The sequence below is a fragment of the Nomascus leucogenys genome, chromosome 5 (genome assembly GCF_006542625.1).
Source record: "Nomascus leucogenys isolate Asia chromosome 5, Asia_NLE_v1, whole genome shotgun sequence".
Taxonomy (NCBI): Eukaryota; Metazoa; Chordata; class Mammalia; order Primates; family Hylobatidae; genus Nomascus; species Nomascus leucogenys.
In genome coordinates, this window is record NC_044385.1 from 36,449,372 (window position 1) to 36,473,686 (window position 24,315).

A 24,315-nucleotide genomic window follows, 5' to 3' on the forward strand; every position below is an offset into this window, starting at 1 on the left:
CAATCCACAGGGCTAGTCCCAGAGTCTTTCCCAGTTTTGAAAGTCTCATGCTAAATGTGGTCCAAATACCACATCTACCCAGGGTTTGCTTTTTTTCTGACAACATCCTCCTTCCTGTCTGTGGCTGCTTTCCCAAGCATAGCAAGCACTTGAATTCAACTGAGGGCTGACAAATTGACCTTACTCCCCAATGAAGCTTGCTCGTTTTAGCCCAGGGCCAGGAAAACAGAGGCTGTCACTTGGTTAGATGGAATCTTAGGTAAAGCAATTTCCTCTTCCGATCCAAGCCTGAATATCCAGTGGAAACTTGTAGAATAAAGCCAGGCTAAGGTGTTGTTCTCAAACATGTTTATTTGTAACAGTTTTACATGGTGTGTTACAGAAATTAATGGAAAATTTCTAAAAATTTTGCTGTTCTGTTGAATGCATTGTACATAAAGTTAAAAATAATGTGTCCATATATGTTAACAAACTGTCATCTGAGGTAAAGTTAAAGTAGGTCTAGAAATGTACTGCAACAGTCATTTTCTCTTTCTCATCTTTATTAAAAAAATATGTGTCAGAACGCAGAAATTGAAATGAACCAAACCCACAGAGTAAACATTTGTTTAAAAGAAGGTGCCCAGTACATTACATAATGGGGTTTCAGGAGACACTGGGATGAGTACGAGCTATCAAAAAAGTCTTGCGGCATGTAAAGATCGAAAAGCTATGGAGAATGGGGACAGAATGACAGGTGGTGTTTCCCTGGTTTCAAAATTTAAAGTGACAAATTTAGTGCTAGTGGAGGATGAGGAATTAACAGTTGTACACATGGATTTTCTATTGATCTAACCAGAACTGTGCAGACTCCCCATGGTCTTTTGGTATTGGCACCTCAGCTCTTGCTTGGAAATTTCACTGTATTCCTGGGACAGGATACAGTGGTTCCAGGCTCACCAAACAGTGCTTGGAAAAAAAATCAGAATTCTGCCAATGAGAATATGGATGGCAGTTGAAAAATCTTGACTTTACTTCCCTCACTTTAATGCATCACTTGGGCATCTTCTTGAAGTTCAGAGCCAGTTATATTTTCAATCATGTTCAGTGAAGGAGGACAATTCTCCTGGACTTTCACCTTCTGCTAGGAAATTAACTCCAGATGGTATACCGGAAACAGCAACATCAGCCAGAGTTCACTTTGAATGTGTCAGAAGCAACCCAAAGAATTGGTATAATGGTGTGATACTGCAAGACAAACTCAAGACAGCCACATTGAGGGAGAAGATAGCACCACTTGTTTAGAATCAAATCATAGGCAACAAAGCAATTTAAGCAATTTCCCATGGGAACAGCCTATCTTATCAAATCCCCAGAAGACAAACTGGTCTCAAGCCAACTCTTACGGTCATTCCACCATTCCCATCTTCCCCTTCATGTGAAAGGGTTACCTAATCATAAAATGTTTGCTCATTTCTCGAGAAACTCTGTGGACCAACAGGTGATAGCTACAGAGGGAGGTAAACGGCCCTTCTCACTTTTCTGGTTCTTCGGACCTTCCACATTAGGATGACATTGACATATATTCTTGAATAGACATTTGGTCAGTTTATCTAACTGAAAAAAAATTAGACTCCTGTGACTTGATAGTGTAAAATGTGGGCTTTAAATGATAACCATTACCTTCATGTATCACTTTTCTCTTTGTGAGCAAGTATACAATCATTTTTCAAATCAATCTCCCAAATCATTTTAGTTTCTATTGATATGAAGAACCAAATACAGGCCTATTCAAATCAATCATATCAATGGAAATTCTACTTTTCAAATCTTAAAACCAAATAATAATAATTATCCCCAAATCCAATTAATCACATGAATCTTTAAAGTTTTCTTCTTAGTGTTAAAACACTTTCAACATACTGTAACTGCATAGGAACATCAGGAAAACACACTTGACCTGTATAACAATTCTCTGTAGGGCAAAAATATATAGATTCTTTATGAAAATCATGTGCTAAACATACGAACCAAACACTGCACTTTTTGTCTCATAAGTGTAAAAAAAGGAAGCTTAGCCTCTTCTGTTTCACGTACAAACAGTCCAGTGATTTATATGGGGGTAGGTGGGAGTGGGGAGCTGGGAGAGTTTCAGAATCTGAATTCTTCAGAATGTGAATTGTCTTTTTCTTGTGTTGCACGTAGGGTGGGGACTCTCGTGGAAAGGCTAGATGATGGAGTCACGTGCTCCCTTCCCGTTCACTAGCTGCTGATTGGCCAACTGCTCCTGCCAGCTGTCCCTGCACTCCAGCTTCCTACCATATGCTCCAGAATAACATCTGGAAAGTGAGCCCCATCCATCAAGTTTGTCACACCTTGCACTCAATCTGCTACCTTCTCTACAGTGTAATGGCATTATTAAAAAGCATTTTCATTAACATTTATATTTACAAAAAAAAAGACAATTTTTTTTCATTAGAACTCCTTAAAGCCATTTCCCTTAAATATTTAAAGAGTTTAACGGTAAGGTTTTTTTTTTCAAGTTATAAAATAAAAATCCCATTTGAATTTTCTGATGTACAAAAAGAGATAGAGATGAACCATTTGGACCACGGAATCAGTTTGTTATTCTGAATATTTATGCCACCATTGTTCCATTAGAAAGTTGGTTTTTAAGATCCAAAACCACATTACCAGAATTGTACCGGAATTATTTGGCAAATGACTTTTCTTTGAAAATGGCACGTGGAGAAGACACTTGTCTGCATAGCATCACAGCAGCAAGATATCGGAAAAATAAAAAATATCATTTTATTGTACTTAGACTTTAGAGCTTCTTAAGAAATCAGATGCATTTTTCATCTTTCTCATCAATGGGATCTGATGTCTTTTCCTACTCACAGAATGAAGGTTCAAACTGAAAGCTGTCTTTCTTCACCAGGATGCAGAATAGCTAAAGGACTGTTTTGGCCACATTCTTGATCATAATGAATAATCAACCACTTATTTGTCTTGTAATTTCAAGTTAATTCATTTCACTGAGGCTTTTTTCTCCCCAGTTAGATTTCTTCACCCATATCTAAAAAAAGTCAAAAGCAACACAAAAATTTGTACACCTATTAATTTTCAAACATGACAAAGAAAGGAAAGGGGGGAAAATGGGAGACCAGGCCCCATGGAGTGACAAAAAACACATCATCCTATGTGAAAAGGCATATGGATGATGATATTGTGGTCACAGACGACCCTTTGCTTTTGCTTAAAGAAGTCAGTTCCAACCCTGTTGTAATCCTCTGATGCCTGTCACTCCAAATTTGGTGTCTCAACAGTGGTCAACAGGTAGAGAAATAAAAAGGGAATTAATAATTTTGCACACTGAGTCATCTTAAACCCAGCTACGAGGGCTCAAATATTTGTTGGGTAAGCATTTGCTTGATTTGTGATTTAATGTTGGGTGGATCTTTCTATACTTTTTTTGTGTGCTGCCATAGATATCTGCCATTGGTTGCCAAAAATGCTTAGTTCCCTCTTCTGAGCGAGTTCCATTGGGCAATCATGAATTTCTTGTGGGATGGGGTGAAAGAATACAAGAGAGCCTGTCGTGATGCTGATGTCCATGCCAGTCTTGAGCACCCACCACGAGCTCGCATCGATGCTATTTCTTAGGTCTGTTGATCTGCGCATAGAGAGGCTCTGGCTCCTGTGGATAAAGGAACAAAGTGAGGCCTGCTCTTTCCACTTGCATGGATTTTCTGAGACAGCTTTGGGAAAAGGGGTTTAGGATTAAAACAGAAAAGTGACAGTTTATGATGGATGACCTTAGGTTATTTTTGGAGTATTTGATCAGGGTGCATAATATTTTGGCAACATTTTTATCATCCAAAATAGCTATGCACTCAGTTCTGTCTTTTGTTTTCAAGTTGGAACTGATTGCCCTGTTAGGGAAGTAGCATGGTATAGTAGGGAGAGTTAGAAAAGCTGTGTCATGTGGACAAGGTACTTATCCTGAGTCTTGGTTTCTCCAACCACAAAATGGGAATAATACTGTTTACCCTATGGGGTTCTTGAGGGAATTAGAGATTACACATATAAAGTATCTAGCACAATGCTTGGTAGCAATACATCTTCAGAAATTGCTAACAATTACCACGAGTCAAGTGGACATTTTTCCAACACAGTTTCATAAATGTCCACTTGAGAACCCTGAAATTCTATTTCAAATTGCTCTTCTACAAATAGTGATGCCTGGGTGCACTGTTGAGCCAGAGAAACAGTGTGTCTTTGGCTCTTAATTACAAACTTCTGGACTTGTTTCCATTCGATCTGAGCCCTCCGCTTTGGCCAGTCATTTGCCTGCACCCAGGGGGCTGTCCTGAAACACATACAGGGATTTTCAACCAGCATGTAATGCAGCAAACCTGCAATCCACACCTAGAGAGGAAACAGTGTTCAGCCCTATTTAAACCCGGTCAGACTTCAGCTGATGTTGAGATGGCTCGTTGTGCACTGGCCAAGCAGATTTGATGGATACTGTGGTTTTAAGCATGCACAGGACCTTCTGTTAAAATTGACCTTTATGCTGTCACTTTTGGAGGTCTGTGCCAGAATTAAATGGGCACAATGAAATCCTAATTTTACCATATTTTATATATTAGCTTGTCTCCTGTCGTGTCATATAGGTTCTTATTATTTGCTTATTTTCTTGAAACTTCAAAATGAATTGGCACTCTGGGAGCCCCTACCATGTGTCTGGCACCATGCTAGGTATTTTCAAGTACACTGTCTTTTTATCTCATCACAACAGCCTTGTAAGGCAGGTGTTTTATCTCTTTTGCAAGGGTAAAATTAAGTACAGAGAAGTTAAATAATATGCCCATGGCCACACACCTAGTAAGTCTAGAGACATGAGAACTGAAAACAGGGTCCAGGGGCCAGTGCTTTTTCTAGTCTTTTACAACAGTGACCATGAGAGAGAGAGAGAGAGAGACCCCAATCCTTCCATCTGTAGGTGCTTCAGAGTTTACAAAGCATCTCATGTCTTATTTATCTGCCTAACAGTCCTGGGGGTGGCTTTTATTTTTTGAGTCCTCCCTTTGCAGATAAAAACTGAAGTTCTGAGAGGTTGTGTGATTTCAAGGTCATTGTGCTGTCTCTCGTGTGTAGCATATCATATTGCTTGCTTTCTACTGTAAAGTGGAATGGCCTAGAAGATAAGGTTGTTCTGGCCCATCATTGTACAGATGAGGAATCTGAAGTCCTGTGAAGACAGCTTTTGTTTCTTCAGAGTCACAGGGTTACTTAGTATCCATGCCAAGAGTAGACCCCAAGACTTCTGCCATCAGATCCAATTTTTGGTGCCTCTGGAACTTGTTATGTTTGTATTCTTCCAGTGGAAAGGAACTTCTTTCCTTGGAGGCACCCTATTATGCAGTGTAGCAAAGTGCCAACTTGTCCCTCCATGCCTTCTGCCCGTAGACTTTCTACTGCCCTTGGAAATGTAAATAAGCATAATCCTTCTTCCAAATGTCTGATGACAGAAAAGTATGGAAGCCCATTCTTCCATATCCTACTTCTAGGTTACCACTTGCCACTTCCTTCTGCCATTTTTTTTTTTTTTTTTTTTTGAGATGGAGTCTTGCTCTGTCACCCAGGCTGGAGTGCAGTGGTGCAATGTTGGCTCACTGCAAGCTCGGCCTCCTAGGTTCACACCATTCTCCTGCCTCAGCCTCCCGAGTAGCTGGGACTACAGGCACCTGCCACCACGCCCGGCTAATTTTTTATATTTTTTTAGTAGAGACAGGGTTTCACTGCGTTAGCCAGGATGGTCTCAATTTCCTGACCTCGTGATCCACCCGCCTTGGCCTCCCAAAGTGCTGAGATTACAGGCATGAGCCACCGCTCCCGGCCTCCTTCTGCCATTTTACAAATATGAACCTAGCACAGTAGGTCCTCAATGAGAGTCTGTTGAATTACTGAATGACTATAATGCTGTTTCTAGTTTCCTCACAGTTCTGATCCCTTTGTCCTAAATACACTCCAATTTGGCTTTATTCTCTCAAAATCAAATGTAGCAAAATCTATAGTAAGTTTATGATTTATTAAACACCAAATCTATTCCTTTCCAGTCTCTTGAACTATTTCAAATACGTGTTGTAAGGCTAAACATGTAACTTTATTGTGTTCTACTAGTGCAGTAGGTGGAGTCAAAAATAGTTAAGTACAACTACTGGGGAAAAACATTTTCTTTTGCCTGTGCTGGGCTTCAAGGACGCATCTTAATGTTTCCTGGGTAGACGTTCTCAGCCCATTCTTCTTTTTGGATGCCCCAAGAAGTCAGGCTGCCTTGATCTCACCCTACAATTTGCTCTATTCTAATTTTGGAAACTAATTTATCCAACTGAAAATGATACCTAAAAACAGAAAAAGACAGCAGGCTCAGACGGGGTAATTAATGCCACACTGCATTAACTTTCTGCAGCTGAGATAAATATTCACACATCTCCTGCTTGCCGGAATTTAGCTTCAAACACCCATCACAACAACAGTAACGACTGCAGTCAACTCTCAATTATCCCCACTAATGAAGGGGAGCAGTGGTGTGGAAAACCCCCAGCAGCAGATAATCCCAAAGTCTGACACTTTGATGCATTATACGTTTTGGCAATAGCTCTACCTTCCTTGTTACGGAATCTTAGACTGTCAAAGTTAGAGGGGAGCTGAAGAATCATTGGATTCAGAAATTTCCAACCCGGCCTCTGGCAAGGTCATAACGGGGTCTTTGAGCTATTTTCAAAATTCCAAAGCCTAAATGGAATCGCACATTAACATAACATGCTGTTGATGCTTTTGTTTTGTTTTGTTTGTTTTCTTTGGGCAGATTTGTCCACATCTCTGCCCTGCTTCAAATCCTTCACAGGCTCCCCATCACCCACAGGGTAGGTCAGAGCGCCTTCGCCAGGCACACAAGGCCCATTAGTCTCTTAGTCCTTTAGAGCTAATAAATACCCCTTCTAGACCATGAATCAAAACTCTACCTTCAGGTCACGTAAATCATGTTAAAAAAGTCTTTCTTCATGCCTCTCCAGGATGATCTTTCTGAAATGGATTTGCCATGCCAGTCTCCTGCCTGAAACAGCCCTCCTGATTCCTTGTCACTCAAAGGAAAAGGCAAACTCCTCAAGACTGCACATAACACCCACCCTCCCAACCATCCTCACCTACTGCCTCTCTCTCCTACACCCTACCTTCCAAACCCTACTTGGGGTTTGCCCTCACATGCTGGAGTTTTCCCATCTCTGAGACTTCGTTCAGGCAGTTCCTTCTGGCTTCGGAGCCTTCTTTGTTCCTAAAGTTCATACTTTAAGACCTAGCTGAAATATCAAGGCTTCCTGGACTCTGCAGGTGACACAAGCCACTGTGCTCCTGGATGCTTCAGAACCTGTGCAGATCTCTGTTTTCACTCCTACTATGGCATCTCCTAGCATGTTCTACACTGAGCTCCACTGGGCTTTGCATGTCAGTATCCCGAATTCTGAATGAAGCTTGGAACACGCAAGGTGCATCCACCAACAACATGAAGAATGAAGATATGAATGAGTAAATGAACAGTTCTCTTCTTAGTGGAAGTTGGCAAATAACTTGTGAACTTTAATATGATTCGGACATATTAATATTTTTATTTTTAGATAACAAAGTAGATAGAAACCATATAGTAAAACCTAAAGCAAAATCCACCCTCTAACCTTTCTGTAAGTGAAACACCCGATTTTCTCGAAGGTGCAGTAAAAGAGCAGAAGCACAGGAGACTAAGTCATGCAGGCCTAGCTTAGTGTTCTCCTGCCAATGCTCTACTGCAAAGACCACCAGGGACACATCTGTAGTTGAACATGTTGGGTTATTCCTTGCTGCATAGGGAGGAGCAATGAGGCATCTCTGGAAGAGGGTGTTAGAATGTATTATAAGATTTGGGCTTAAGGTGAGTGATTTTGGGGATGGTCAACAAAGTGGGGTTTTTCTCTGAATTGGATGCTGTCATAATGTGGGGGTAATTCCGTGATTATCCCAACAATACTTATGTGGAAGGCAAGAAGAACAGAGCAAGGCTGAAACCAGGCTAGAGAAATGTTTGATCAGTTTTCCAATTTTGACAACGTTCATGTTTTGCCTGTGTTCAGCCATGATGACCTGGTGGTCTTGATTTTGTCTTGACCTGTCAGGTCACTGAGTGGCCTTGTCTGATGCTGATGGTATGTGAAATGTTGATGTTCAACAGGAGAATGCCAGGACATCGCTGTGGGGGTGGGCCTGCCCCTGACTGTCAGAGGCTGCTGTTCTTTTTCTTACCATCACCCATTTAGCAGCCCTAGGATTCTGTGCAGGGTACTTAACGTCTTCGGGTGCCAGTTTCCTCATCTGTAAAATGAGGCTAGAAATACCCTCTGTGAAGGAGAAAACATGTTGATTGTCTAGCACAGAGTCTGAAACATATGAGATACTCCAAAAAACATTAGGTCCCTTATGTCTGGGAGTGTGGCTTTATCCTCCCTTTATAGACAACAGTTTTAGGCCTAATAATCACCTGTGGGTTTCTTTTCAAATGGCCTCTCCTTCATAGTACATAGGTGCAATTGCAGATGAGTTCTCAGTTATTAATAAAAGAATGGTGCTGGATCAGCCTAGGGAAATTGTGCAGAATGAATGTGGAGTTAATGCAAACAACCTGGCTGCAGGGCCCTGTGGATAACAGAAGCTTCCACCGTTTGCAGACTACTCCACACATCCTTTAACTATTTATGAATTATGTGCTCAACTACAGCAGCCAAGTGGACTCACAGAACTGGAGTAATAATGATATATGTCTACAGAAACTTTTACAGTCTATATATGGTCTTTCCAATGTCACATGATCTTACTTGAGCTACACACCAGGACTGTTCCTTTAGTGCTCCTGTCTTCATTTTACAGCAAAGAAGCCTAGGCTCTCCGCAGTTGGGTGACCTGTGCAGTTAGCCAGCACACAGCAGAGCTGGAACATACTGCTTTTTTTTTTATATCTTTTTTAGATTTTTATTTGTGGTGAAACATAACATAACCTTTGCCATTTTAACCATGTTTAAGTGTACAATTCAGCAGCATTAATTACATTCACAATGTTGTGCAACCATCAGCATCATTTCCAAAACTCTTTCATCACCCCAAACAGAAACTCTGTACCCATTAAGCAATTAACTCTGCATTCATTCCCCAAATCCCCAGCCCTAGTCTAATCTACTTTCCATCTCCACGATTTTACCTAGTCTTATTTTTAAATCAATTTCAGTGAAGTATAATTTACATACAATGAAATGTACCCATTTTAAATGTACAGTTTAATGAACTTGACAAATATATACACCCATGTGAGCTACACAGCATTTCTTCACCTAAAGACTTCTCTTGTGCCTTCTCAGTCAACTCCCCATCTCAATGCCAGCTCTGCTCTGCTTTTGATCGCTGTAGACTAGGTTTGTTTTTTCTAGAGTTTCATGTAAACATACTCAGGTCTTTTTAAGCCTACTATCCTCTCCGCTACCATGTGTTCCCTCTCATAGAAGGTTGAAGCTGGAAGGGCACTCACGCCCACAGCTCCTTTTCCACATGAAGAAACTGAAGCCCCAGACACAAGGGGTACTTTCCCAAAGCCATACAGGAGACAGTGGAGAGCCAGGGAGCAGCCCAATGTTCAGACTCCCATTTCTGTGCTGGTTTCCTTGCTTTCTTCTCCCAGCCCCAGCTCTCTGGCATGAAGTATAAGGGCAAATGGTTTCCTATGTCACATTATAACAAGACGCTCTTGGAAGCTACCTAAATTGTGCTGATTACTTTCTGCCCATTTAATATTTCTTGTATTTGTTTTTGGAAAGATTGACTACCTTTGACAAAAGTATGCCAAAAGCAATACATCTTACTAGTAGAGCGAAGACACTGCATGCTGACAAGGGCGGTCTCAGATGTGAGGTTGATGGTGCGCCATGCAATCTGCTTGCTGAGTGAGCCCACTTATGCCCCATCCTGGGGACCTAGGGTAAGAAAAGCGCCAAGCCAAGCTGGGGATCAGACTAAAGCTGGAAGGTGAGTCAAAGCTTGAGTCGCTCAGCATTACCCTTCCCAGGCAGTAACTTCAGCCTCATGGTCTTTTAGCCCTAACACTTAAGGACTAGCTCAGTGGGAGTTTTACATTCCTTGGCTTGACAAACGAAAAAGTTATTGGTAGTCAGAGGGGGAAAAGGCTAAAATAACTCAAAGTTCTATCTGAATCCATGTGGAGGGTCAGGAAAAATGCATGGGTTTGGGGAGCCAGAAAGACCCCAGAAATCCTCCTAACTTCCTACATGAACTTAGGCTAGCATCTCACCTATCTGGACCCCAGTTCCTTCATTTGTAAAGTGGAGGGAATAACATCTACCTCATGGGACTGTGACAAGTTACAAGTGAGCTCGTATAACATGAAGTGTCTTAAATGCTGGCAGTCTTCTTTTCTTTATATTCAAACAAAAGGAAAAACAAAGCTTTCTGGCCACTTTGAGTCTGAAAGTCTGGCTGTTAGGGTAGAAAAGTCTTCTAAACACCGAATGGATTTGATAATAATCCCTTAGGGATTGACACTACCAAATGCCCTGGTTCCTGGGGTCTTGGGTGCTGAAACCCGCTTGGTGAATACAGAGATGCACCACTTGAGTTTCGAGGCAACTGTGCATGTTCTGAAGAACATTCTATTTCCCCGTCAATAATAACAACAATGAGGGGCATCAATGATCTGTTTTGTACATGTACATCATCTTTTTTGGCTTTGTTATATAACAGATGATGACGCTGAAGTTGCTGACACTAATTATCTACCATAAGCAGGAAGGCCTTTTCTGAGTAAGCTCCTGGTCACTGGGAGCAGGTTGAATCTAGGGCTAATAGTCTCTGGGGATCCTAATGAAGTCAGCATATTTTAGGGATTTCTGTCTTCTCCTTTGTTAGATGGGAATAGAGACAGCCTGAGGGAGAGATGCTGCTGGAAGATCTTATTTGGGGATTGGTTCCATGCTGTAGCTGGGTGACTTTGGGTAAGTTAGATGGTCTTAAAATGTCAGAGCTGGAAGGACCTGTGGGAACTGTTTTACAGAAAAGGAAACCAAAGGTCAGAAATTAAGCCATCTGCCTCATATCACACATCTAAACTGATGTGATGCTGTTAAAACCCAGGTGTCCTTCCTGATTCTGTTTGAGTGCATTTGAATTATTTAATCTGGGTCTAGATTCAAATCTTGTTGCTATTACATGTGAATCTCAGGATTTTAGCAAGTTGTTAAACTCTCTACCTTGTCTGTAATATTTGTGAAATGGGAATAATAAAAATACCTGAGTGTTCCTGTGAGGATTAAATTAGGTGATGCTAGTAATTTTAAAATATATCTTATTATTATTAGTAAGTGAAAGGCATCATGATTACCTTCTGCAGTGGTTCTAGAAACAGTGAGCCTGATCTAATTCTGTTAGCCAATTCTGGCAGCTGCCTATGTTTGTCAATAAAGTCTTATTAGAACACAGCTACATTCATTCATTTATGCATCATCTTTTGCTGCTTTCCTGCGACAATGGTAGAGTAGCTGTAATAGAGACCATATGGCCCACAAGGCACACATATTTACAGAGAGTTTGGCAACTTCTGGTTAGATGATCTGTGTATTCTACTTGCACTCACTACTCCAGTGGCTGAAACTCATATGGAAATCTCCGTGTCTAGCCTTGATTTCTCTTTTGACCTCCAGAGTTTGTATCCAGCAGCCTACTGGCATCTCTACTTGGAAGTCTCATGGGCACCTTGAGTTCAATTGGTCCCAAAGTAAACTTGCCTTGTTTCTGCTCAAACATGCTGCTTTGTGTTCCTTAGCACAGTGACTGGCACCATGTAGATCCCCATGCCAGGAACCTGGGTGTCATCCTATCTTATGTCCTCTTCCTCACCTCCCATGTTCCTTTGGTCTTAACCTTCTGTTGATTTCAGCTTTTAAACATCTCTTGGCACTATGCCTGAGGTCTTGGCAGACACTGCCCTTAGCCAGACCCTGCCCTTAGCCAGACCCTGGTCATCTTCTGCCTGATCCAGTGCCATCACTTTCTAGCTACAGGACCTCAACAGGGAGTCTCTTCATAAAGGTCCAAGGAAGTGGGACACTGTGCCCTCCAAAAACTTAGGTTGGACTTGTCATTGAGTTCTGTGTCCATAAAATAGGTCATTTTCTGTTGTTTTGTGGTTCTTTAAGGGTCTGTTGTTTGGTTGTATTTAAAAAGAGAACGGTAATAATAATCCCAAATACATGTACTTTACTTTCAAAGCTTATAAAACACTTTCATATTTATGATATTATTTGATTCTTGGACAGCTTGGGGAGACAGCTATTGTAATTATCTGTATTTATCCATATGAAAGGATATATGCTTACCTAAGGTGACCTGCTTTGGAAGTAGAAATCAGACCTAAGGCCCCTGACTCTGTGTTTTGTTTCTTCCTTTCTTTCCTTTTCTTCCCTTCCCTCCCTTCCTCCTTTTTTTCTCTCTCTCTCTTCCTCTCTCTCTCAAGATTCTTCTTCCCAAAGCATCTGAGGTTCAGCTTTCGTTTCCCTTGAACACTAGAAATCCATCAGGTAATATGTTATATGTCTTGCATTCCCACCACGAAGATCCATATTAAAAAATGACAGCAACTTATTATTTATGGCAATATCTATTGTTACTAAGGAAGGCAGACCAAACAATTCCCCATTGTTACAGATGCTACTCTGACTTGACAGCTGGGAAAGTCTGATAGGCAGTTTATTTACTTAGCTATTTAACCAAATAAATGTTTTCATTTTTCTTTCATCTCCTCAAAAGCTAACATTTCACCCTTAAAATTGCTCCAGCAACACATCAGTGAAGTATAAATTACCTGCCATTCCCATACCAGTCATTACAATATTATTTTGGTTCTTTTTTGCCCTTGTTGACCCAGTCTTTCAAAGACACGTGATTCTCCCAGATGGGAGGGTAGGGGGAAAAAAGTGAAGTAATTGAAGAGAGTTTCCTTTATTGCTGAAACAGAACTGCTGTTTGAGATTGGCCCTGAAGCTTCCACCTGCGGGGACTGAGTTCATCTGTTTCCTCTTACTATGGTGTGATATGGCTTTAGCTTATCAACAGATGTCATCCTTACTTACTCAGAATTGTGCGGGTATTTCTAACAAAAAACAGCTGGTGATAATGGTTGCAAGGGTGATAAGAGGGACAGGACTCTTGCTTTCCAACCGTATGAAAGCGGAGGGGAAAAAAATCAAGCCATGGACATAACTATCCCTGCATGGTCTCTCTTCTCCAAATGTTTGGAAAGGCACTAAGAAATTGCAGTCAGTAAATTTTCAGTTGAGTGGATGGGGGAATGGGATGGAGATGGAAAGATTAAATGTGGCTTGTGCTGCTGCCGATGGAGGGACCCAGAATGGCTCTCCCAGACATCTCCCGTGTGTGTCATAGTGGCTATGTCTGCAAAGCTGGCATCTGTCCCTTGGCACTTGAATCTTGATAACTGTGAAGTGGCCAGGCTAAGCTTTCAAAGGGAGAAAATTACTTCACTGAAGATTACAGTCCAGCCCTCCTCTGGAGCTGGGAGGTACTTATTTTGATTTGCATGTGATTCTAAGACAGCTCATTTTTTGGCAGTGAGCTGTGTGAGGCCCAAACCAGGGCCATTCTGATTATGGGATGGGGCAAGCCAGAGAGCTAAGCAGCAGGCTTTTTTCTTTTTTTCCCTTCCAAAGCTGTTGTGACACATATTGAAAATTAATTATCTGAAGACAAAGTACAAAGCAAAACTTCCCAACCAATGGCCTTATACATAAAAGCTAAATGTATAAAATCCAAGAGATCGGGGAGTCTGCATTAATTGGATATATGTGATGATGATAATGATGATGGTGATGGTGATGATGAGGGTAGCTAGCATCTATCAGGTGCTTTCTATGTGCTATACACAGTGCTAAGAGCTTCACATACATCACTTTATTTAGTTCACACAATAACCCTACGAGGTGGACACTATTTTTATCCTTATTTTTCAAATGAAGAAAATAAGATAGAGAATAATTATAAAATCTCAGCAGTGTCACATAGCCAGGAAGTGTGGAGCCAGATGCTGAACTCAAACAATGTTGTTCCAGAACCTAGATATTTTTTTAAGCTGAATTTTAAGCTGATTACTCAGTGTCTGTCTCTGTGCTAGATACTCAACATAAACTATCTCAGTTACCATTATGGAGAATATAAGCCCCTTCTAGCAGATGAAGAAACCAAGACTCAAAATAAATTTTGGTTCTTGCCCAAGATTTCCCACCATTAAGTAGCTGAGTTAGGATTTAAACTCAAGTCCAAATCCTGAGTTCTTCCCACACTACTGTGCTATGTCCATTTACAGCTCAGCTGTGGCTTGGGGTGCTGGACAGAGCATTAAATGTGGAACAGACCAAAGCCCCATGAAACAGTTTGGCTTGTAGGATTGTCTCGAGCTCAACAGGTTCATAAAGATGAGGGTTTAATACATTGATCTGCAAATGGTGTAAGTCATCTTTGTTTTCTAGAAGAACTTCAATTTTAGGATGATGTTTGCTGTTATCCTGATGAATGGCTCTTGTCACCTCTAGTTCATCAAATTTTTCAAGGCAAGGTTGAGCACGTGAAATACAACTTAGGCAGGGGGTAAAATACTTCGTGGGGAATCCTCCCAAGGAGTCTGCCCATAGTCCCCAACTTTTCTTTTTCCTGAAACATTGACTTTGCTTTCAATATATCAACTCCCAAAGTAGCTTTGCAAGAGTGAACTTCTAAGTGAATTGCAGGTGGTTTTGCATGGCATGACATATTATTGTGTGCTATTGCACTGATACAAAATGTGGCAACCTACACAGTGTGTTAGGTTCTTTAATCATAATATCTATTAACAAAATACACTTTCAAAATACCATATTAGCTTTCAATAACTGTCTAACTTACATGTGGACTAAGACTAATTCTGAGGTAGCCTCAGAATCCATTTATGAGTGGAGAAAACTGTTTACCATTTTAATGGTTTTGACCATGCTGTTCAGAACTTAAAAAAGGAGCCCTTTGGGAATGGCCTTGCAGTCCTGTGTGTTTATAGAAAACTAAGAAAGTATCTGAAAATTGAACACATTTGTCAAGAAGTGACCTTAGAAATCATGTCTGGGTAACAAGGTGTACTTCTGTCTCCTAAGAAGGTTTGCTTCATCAGCTCCTCTTTCTTTCGATCAAATCAGATGTATTGAAATTCAAGTGCCAAAAGCCACTTCTAGTAAATGTAAGTACATCTCTCTCAAAGTAGCTGCTGATGGAATCTGAAGTGATTTGGTGGCAAACCACATGCTGCAGCACAGGTGCAAACAGCACAGCCTCAGAAGTGAGTGCTACACATCTCTGGCCTTTGAATTTCACATCAGAAAGGGTGCAGGGTGCGGGGTGCAGGGTGCAGGGTGCAGGGTCCTCTCTGGCTAGACAAAAAGGGCTGCCTCTGATCTTATATCTCGATCAATCTTATTTCAAGCACTGCTTGTTTTTGCTTCTTAGTCTGGCTTCTCTTTGTGTTTGATTGGTGACCTCTTTAGATCTGCAGAGTGTAGGCAAATGCAGTGACATTTTGCTTAAAAGATTAAAGCATCTGGACCATGGCTCACTGAGAAATTATCAGGGTGGGCAGAATGTGCCCATCTCAAAATGTTGATGCTTTCAGAAACTAAATCCATGCTAAGTAGCATGGACCATGCCTCATTCTATCACCACCACCCACGCAGAACATATTATTAATAAAATACTATGATCAGTTCCCACTTCTCACCCCTACCCCTACCTCCCAGGATATGTCAAAGGTCATGCATCCATGAGAAAAGGCGAAGTAGAACATAGACACCAGGCAAAGGGACATGGTGCAGACACTGGTAATATAGCTCAGGCAGGGAGAAATAGTGCAAACATCAGGAATACAGTTCAGGGAAGGAGCGATGGTGCAAACATCAGCAATACAGCTCAGACGAGGAGACATGGTGCAAACATTGAGGATGTGGCTTCAGAAGTGAAGAACAACCAAAAGGGAAAGCAGATAGCTTAAGGGTAAAGGAGATAAAAAGGACAGATACCTACCCAGACCTGCGCTATCTAGCTACCGGCCTGTGGACTTATATTATCACCACTGGGCTCCCCACTGGGCTCACCAAATGGATCACTGTTGGATGAGGCCTGTGATCCATCAGGCTAGAACACAAGAAGACAATACTTTTTTTTCTCTTTTCAAGCACTGAAAATATAAGACAACTGGATATACTTTCATGCAGCACAATCAGTTATTGTAAAGGAGGGTGCAACGGCATTTAGAGGATGCTACACCACAAATGTGGACTTGTAGTAACAATTTAATAAAAAGGCAGTCCTTTTCAGCTGACTCATTTGAACACAAAAGAAAGCCCCTTTAGCAACCCCTTGAGAACTTACGAGATTGAGCCAGCATTCTTTTCTATGTAGGCTTCCTCATGCATTATCCATTTCAGTTACAGAGGTCTTAATTTTAAGGAAAAACACAAACAAATAATAAACTGGTCACTTACAGCTTCTTGCTCTTCGCTTTTGCTGGGACTTTCAAAGCCCTCTTCAAAGATGTCATCTGTGGTAGGATCACTGGCATGGGATGCAGATGATTTGGATGGAGAGCTCTGTCTAGGGGCTGGGGTTGGAGCTACACAGAGACCACAGAAAAAGAGACATCTTAAATGCCTGGCTGCCATCAATGTATCCCAAAGAAACGTTAGGAATCTGCTTATATTCAAGTCAAATCTTAGGATTCCTCTTCCTATTTCCGGTGGAATCAGTTGAATATTTGAATTCTTTCTCTGTACATATTGATCTTTCCTCTCACACATCTGACTTCAGGAAGGAGCTCGTCCACACTGATAGGTAAGGCAGTGGTTCTCAAAGGATGGTCCTTGGACAAGCAGCAGCAGTAGCATCTGGGGATTTGTTAGAAATGAAATTTTCTGACCCTACCCCAGATCTACTGATTCAGAGACTCTGTGTTTGAACAACCCGCTACAGGTTATTCTGATGCATGATCAAGCTGAGAACTACTGGGCTATGGTTTGCTTTCTTCTTTCTGTGTTTCATCAGAGGGCACGTTATTGAGTGCCTTTCATGTGTCAAACACTGTTAGAAACTTTACAGACAATATCTCTAATCCTCATAAAACCTCTTTGAGGTAGAGGTTATCCTAATTTGACAGGTAAGGAAAGTGAAGTTTGCTAATTTGCTCGTGGCAACTGGTAGAACTAGATTCTGAATCCTGGCAGATAGCAGGTATTCAATAAATACATGTTGAATAAAGAGTAAGTGTCTTAGTGATCTGGGAAAATGGATGTAGCTGATGGCAACTTCACAGCTGGTACTTGATTCTATAAGGACAAAAGATATGCATTTTCTGGGCTGACCCACCCACATCTCCTCTCATTTGTTTCAGAGGTTTAGAACAAATATATCATTTGATACCGCTCTTCTTTTAATAATTTCTAATTTGTCACTGAAAATACCAGTCACTGGCTAAGACCCAAGTGAGGGGGTGGCATGACTTGATTTAGTAGCTGAATTTTCCTAATGTTATAGAACTTAGAAATCAAACAGTGAATGATGATTGTAAAACTTAGTGCATACTTTTTACTCTCATGAATCTATATTTAGAAAAATGATGCTATTTCCTAATTTATTATTTATTTATTTATTTTTTTATTATACTTTAGGTTTTAGGGTACATGTGCACAATGTGCAGGTTTGTTACATATGTATCCATGTGCCATGTTGATTTCCTGCACCCATTAACTCGTCATTTAGCATTAGGTATATCTCCTAATGCTGTCCCTCCCCCCTCCCCCAACAGTCCCCGGAGTGTGATGTTCCCCTTCCTGTGTCCATGAGTTCTCATTGTTCAATTCCCACCTATGAGTGAGAACATGCAGTGTTTGGTGTTTTGTCCTTGCAATAGTTTACTGAGAATGATGTTTTCCAGTTTCATCCATGTCCCTACAAAGGACATGAACTCATCATTTTTTATGGCTGCATAGTATTCCATGGTGTATATGTGCCACATTTTCTTAATCCAGTCTATCGTTGTTGGACATTTGGGTTGGTTCCAACTCTTTGCTATTGTGAATAGTGCTGCAATAAACATACGTGTGCATGTGTCTTTATAGCAGCATGATTTATAGTCCTTTGGGTATATACCCAGTAACGAGATGGCTTGGTCAAATGGTATTTCTAGTTCTAGATCCCTGAGGAATCGCCACACTGACTTCCACAATGGTTGAACTAGTTTACAGTCCCACCAACAGTGTAAAAGTGTTCCTATTTCTCCACATCCTCTCCAGCACCTGTTGTTTCCTGCTTTTTTAATGATGGCCTTTCTAACTGGTGTGAGATGTTATCTCACTGTGGTTTTGATTTGCATTTCTCTGATGGCCAGTGATGATGAGCATTTCTTCATGTGTTTTTTGGCTGCATAAATGTCTTCTTTTGAGAAGTGTCTGTTCATGTCCTTTGCCCACTTTTTGATGGGGTTGTTTGTTTTTTTCTTGTAAATTTGTTTGAGTTCATTGTAGATTCTGGATATTAGCCCTTTGTCAGATGAGTAGGTTGCAAAAATTTTCTCCCATTCTGTAGGTTGCCTGTTCACTCTGATGGTAGTTTCTTTTGCTGTGCAGAAGCTCTTTAGTTGAATTAGATCCCATTTGTCAATTTTGGCTTTTGTTGCCATTGCTTTTGGTGTTTTAGACATGAAGTCCTTGCCCACGCCTATGTCCTGAATGGTATTGCCTAGGTTTTCTTGTAGGATTTTAATGGTTTTAGGTCTAACATTTAAGTCTTTAATCCATCTTGAATTAATTTTTGTATAAGGTGTAAGGAAGGGATCCAGTTTCAGCTTTCTACATATGGCTAGCCAGTTTTCCCAGCACCATTTATTAAATAGGGAATCCTTTCCCCATTGCTTGTTTTTGTCAGGTTTGTCAAAGATCAGATAGTTGTAGATATGCGGCATCATTTCTGAGGGCTCTGTTCTGTTCCGTTGATCTATGTCTCTGTTGTGGTACCAGTACCATGCTGTTTTGGTTACTGTAGCCTTGTAGTATAGTTTGAAATCAGGTAGCGTGATGCCTCCAGCTTTGTTCTTTTGGCTTAGGATTGACTTGGCGATGTGGGCTCTTTTTTGGTTCCATATGAACTTTAAAGTAGTTTTTTCCAATTCTGTGAAGAAAGTCATTGGTAGCTTGATGGGGATGGCATTGAATCTATAAATTACCTTGGGCAGTATGGCCATTTTCACGATATTGATTCTTCCAACCCATGAGCATGGAATGTTCTTCCATTTGTTTGTATCCTCTTTTATTTCATTGAGCAGTGGTTTGTAGTTCTCCTTGAAGAGGTCCTTCACATCCCTTGTAAGTTGGATTCCTAGGTATTTTATTCTCTTTGAAGCAATTGTGAATGGGAGTTCACTCATGATTTGGCTCTCTGTTTGTCTGTGATTGGTGTACAAGAATGCTTGTGATTTTTGTACATTGATTTTGTATCCTGAGACTTTGCTAAAGTTGCTAATCAGCTTAAGGAGATTTTGGGCTGAGACGATGGGGTTTTCTAGATATACAATCATGTCATCTGCAAAGAGGGACAATTTGACTTCCTCTTTTCCTAATTGAATACCCTTTATTTCCTTCTCCTGCCTGATTGCTCTGGCCAGAACTTCCAGCACTATGTTGAATAGGAGCGGTGAGAGAGGGCATCCCTGTCTTGTGCCAGCTTTCAGAGGGAATGCTTCCAGTTTTTGCCCATTCAGTATGATATTGGCAGTGGGTTTGTCATAGATAGCTCTTATTATTTTGAGATACGTCCCATCAATACCTAATTTATTGAGAGTTTTTAGCATGAAGCGTTGTTGAATTTTGTCAAAGGCCTTTTCTGCATCTATTGAGATAATCATGTGGTTTTTGTCTTTGGTTCTGTTTATATGCTGGATTACATTTATTGATTTGTGTATGTTGAACCAGCCTTGCATCCCAGGGATGAAGCCCACTTGATTATGGTGGATAAGCTTTTTGATGTGCTGCTGGATTCGGTTTGCCAGTATTTTATTGAGGATTTTTGCATCAATGTTCATCAAGGATATTGGTCTGAAATTCTCTTTTTTGGTTATGTCTCTGCCAGGCTTCGGTATCAGGACGATGCTGGCTTCATAAAATGTGTTAGGGAGGATTCCCTCTTTTTCTATCGATTGGAATAGTTTCAGAAGGAATGGTACCAGTTCCTCCTTGTACCTCTGGTAGAATTCGGCTGGGAATCCATCAGGTCCTGGACTCTTTTTGGTTGGTAAGCTATTGATTATTGCCACAATTTCAGAACCTGTTATTGGTCTGTTCAGAGATTCAACTTCTTCCTGATTTAGTCTTGGGAGGGTGTATTTGTCGAGGAATTTATCCATTTCTTCTAGATTTTCTAGTTTATTTGCATAGAGGTGTTTGTAGTATTCTCTGATGGTAGATTGTATTTCTGTGGGATCAGTGGTGATATCCCCTTTTTCATTTTTTATTGCGTTTATTTGATGCTTCTCTCTTTTCTTCTTTATTAGTCTTGCTAGCGGTCCATCAATTTTGTTGATCTTTTCAAAAAACCAACTCCTGGATTCATTAATTTTTTGAAGGGTTTTTTGTGTCTCTATTTCCTTCAGTTCTGCTCTGATTTTAGTTATTTCTAGCCTTCTGCTAGCTTTTGAATGTGTTTGCTCTTGCTTTTCTAGTTCTTTTAATTGTGATGTTAGGGTGTCAATTTTGGATCTTTCCTGCTTTCTCTTGTGGGCATTTAGTGCTATAAATTTCCCTCTACACACTGCTTTGAACATGTCCCAGAGATTCTGGTATGTTGTGTCTTTGTTCTCGTTGGTTTCAAAGAACATCTTTATTTCTGCCTTCATTTCATTATGTACCCAATAGTCATTCAGGAGCAGGTTGTTCAGTTTGCATGTAGTTGAGTGGTTTTGAGTGAGTTTCTTAATCCTGAATTCTAGTTTGATTGCACTGTGGTCTGAGAGACAGTTTGTTATAATTTCTGTTCTTTTACATTTGCTGAGGAGAGCTTTACTTCCAACTATGTGGTCAATTTTGGAATAGGTGTGGTGTGGTCCTGAAAAAAATGTATATTCTGTTGATTTGGGGTGGAGAGTTCTGTAGATGTCTATTAGGTCCACTTTGTGTAGAGCTGAGTTCAATTCCTGGATATCCTTGTTAACTTTCTGTCTCATTGATCTGTCTAATGTTGACAGTGGGGTGTTAAAATCTCCCATTATTATTGTGTGGGAGTTTAAGTCCCTTTGTAGGTCACTCAGGACTTGCTTTATGAATCTGGGTGCTCCTGTATTGGGTGCATATATATTTAGGATAGTTAGCTCTTCTTGTTGAATTGATCCCTTTACCATTATGTAATGGCCTTCTTTGTCTCTTTTGATCTTTGTTGGCTTAAAGTCTATTTTACCAGAGACTAGGATTGCAATCCCTGCCTTCTTTTGTTTTCCATTTGCTTGATAGATCTTCCTCCATCCCTTTATTTTGAGTCTATGTGTGTCTCTGCACGTGAGATGGGTTTCCTGAATACAGCACACTGATGGGTCCTGACTCCTTATCCAGTTTGCCAGTCTGTGTCTTTTAATTGGAGCATTTAGCCCATTTACATTTAACGTTAATATTGTTATGTGTGAATCTGATCCTGTCATTATGTTAGTTGGTTATTTTGCTCGTTAGTTGATGCAGTTTCTTCCTAGCCTCGATGGTCTTTACAATTTGGCATGTTTTTGCAGTGGCTGGTACCGGTTGTTCCTTTCCATGTTTAGTGCTTCCTTCAGGAGCTCTTTTAGGGCAGGCCTGGTGGTGACAAAATCACTCAGCGTTTGCTTGTCTGTAAAGTATTTTATTTCTCCTTCACTTATGAAGCTTAGTTTGGCTGGATATGAAATTCTGGGTTGAAAATTCTTTTCTTTAAGAATGTTGAATATCGGCCCCCACTCTCTTCTGGCTTGTAGAGTTTCTGCCGAGAGATCAGCTATTAGTCTGATGGGCTTCCCTTTGTGGGTAACCCGACCTTTCTCTCTGGCTGCCCTTAACATTTTTTCCTTCATTTCAACTTTGGTGAATCTGACAATTATGTGTCTTGGAGTTGCTCTTCTCGAGGAGTATCTTTGTGGCGTTCTCTGTATTTCCTGAATCTGAATGTTGGCCTCCCTTGCTAGATTGGGGAAGTTCTCCTCGATAATATCTTGCAGAGTGTTTTCCAACTTGGTTCCATTCTCCCCATCATTTTCAGGTACACCAGTCAGACGTAGGTTTGGTCTTTTCACATAGTCCCAAATTTCTTGGAGGCTTTGTTCATTTCTTTTTATTCTTTTTTCTCTAGACTTCCCTTCTCACTTCATTTCATTCATTTCACCTTCCATCAGCGATACCCTTTCTTCCAGTTGATCGCATCTGCTACCGAGGCTTCTGCAATCTTCGTGTACTTCTCAAAACTTGGCTTTCAGCTCCATCAGCTCCTTTAAGCCCTTCTCTCCATTGGTTATTCTAGTTATCCATTCTTCTAATTTTTTTTCAATGTTTTTAACTTCTTTGCTATTGTTTTGAATTTCCTCCCGTAGCTCAGAGTAGTTTGATCATCTGAAGCCTTCTTCTTTCAACTCGTCCAAGTCATCCTCCATCCAGCTTTGTTCCGTTGCTAGTGAGGAACTGCGTTCCTTTGGAGGAGGAGAGGTGCTCTGCTTTTTAGAGCTTCCAGTTTTTCTGCTCTCTTTTTTCCCCATCTCTGTGGTTTTATCTACTTTTGGTCTTTGATGATGGTGATGTACAGATGGGTTTTTGGTGTGGATGTCCTTTCTGTTTGTTAGTTTTCCATCTACCAGACAGGACCCTCAGCTGCAGGTCTGTTGGAGTTTACTAGAGATCCACTCCAGACCCTGTTTGGCTGGGTGTCAGCAGCGGTGGCTGCAGAACAGCGGATTTTCGTGAGACCACAAATTCAGCTGTCTGATAGTTCCTCTGGAAGTTTTGTCTCAGAGGAGTACCTGGCCGAGTGAGGTGTCAGTCTGTCCCTACTGGGGGGGTGCCTCCCAGTTATGCTGCTCAGGGGTGAGGGACCCACTTTAGGAGGCAGTCTGTCCGTTCTCAGATCTCCAGCTACGTGCTGGGAGAACCACTACTCTCTTCAAAGCTGTCAGTCAGACAGGGACATTTAATTCTGAGGAGGTTCCTGCTGACTTTTTGTTTGTCTGTGCCCTGCCCCCAGAGGTGGAGCCTACAGAGGCAGGCAGGCCTCCTTGAGCTGTGGTGGGCTCCACCCAGTTCGACCTTCCTGGCTGCTTTGTTTACCTAAGCAAGCCTGAGCAATGGCGGGCGCCCCTCCCCCAGCCTCGCTGCCGCCTTGCAGCTTGATCTCAGACTGCTGTGCTAGCAATCAGCGAGACTCCGTGGGCATAGGACCCTCTGAGCCAGGTGTGGGACACAATCTCCTAGTGTGCCGTTTTCCAGGTGCGTTGGAAAAGCGCAGTATTAGGGTGGGACTGACCCGATATTCCAGGTGCCGTCTGTTACCCCTTTCTTTGACTAGGAAAGGGAACTCCCTGACCCCTTGCGCTTCCCGAGTGAGGCAATGCCTCGCCCTGCTTTGGCTCACGCACAGTGTGCTTCACGGACTGTCCTGCACCCACTGTTTGGCACTCCCTAGTGAGATGAAACCGGTACCTCAAGCAGAAATGCAGAAATCACCCGTCTTCTGTGTCGCTCAGGCTGGGAGCTGGAGACCGGAGCTGTTCCTATTTGGCCATCTTGGCTCCACCCCCTAATTTATTATTTATAATGTGCCAATGAGTTGGACACTGTGCTAGGCACTTCTCATCCATTAAACACCCTAATACAAATACCTGCAAGTTGTTATTGTAACTTTTTTGTTTCCCAGATGGAGAAATTGCAGCTCAGGGAGGTGAGGTGACTTGCGAAGGGTTAACACAGCTATGAAATAGCAGCACTGGCATTTAACAGAGCTCTGTCTGACACTATCCAGTCCAACTGTGCTTTTCTCTTTCTATTCGAGGTTCACTTTTGATCCAACCCATCCTCTTCCCAAAACATTCTTAAGGGGATACTGATGGGTCAGAGGATACAAAGACTGGTTTTTCTAATTTTGTTCAAAATACAACAG

The 24,315-nt window shown here is 41.3% G+C and overlaps 1 protein-coding gene across 7 annotated transcripts in view; it reads right to left on the reverse strand.

Annotated features, from left to right (window-relative positions):
* Positions 1-333: 333 nt before the first annotated feature.
* DAB1 (DAB adaptor protein 1) overlaps positions 334-24,315 on the reverse strand; it is a 1,266,417-nt gene continuing 1,242,435 nt past the window's right edge. For 6 of the 7 annotated variants that reach the window (XM_003265137.3, XM_030812906.1, XM_030812905.1 and 3 more), the window contains 3 exons: positions 16,653-16,780; positions 16,192-16,302; positions 334-3,679 (listed from right to left, as the gene is read on the reverse strand). In XM_003265137.3, the coding sequence (XP_003265185.1) occupies positions 16,207-16,302; positions 16,653-16,780 (224 nt within the window). In that variant the 3' untranslated portion in view covers positions 334-3,679; positions 16,192-16,206. The remainder of the gene's footprint in view (positions 3,680-16,191; positions 16,303-16,652; positions 16,781-24,315) is intronic. The other variant, XM_030812908.1, reaches the window with a different exon arrangement.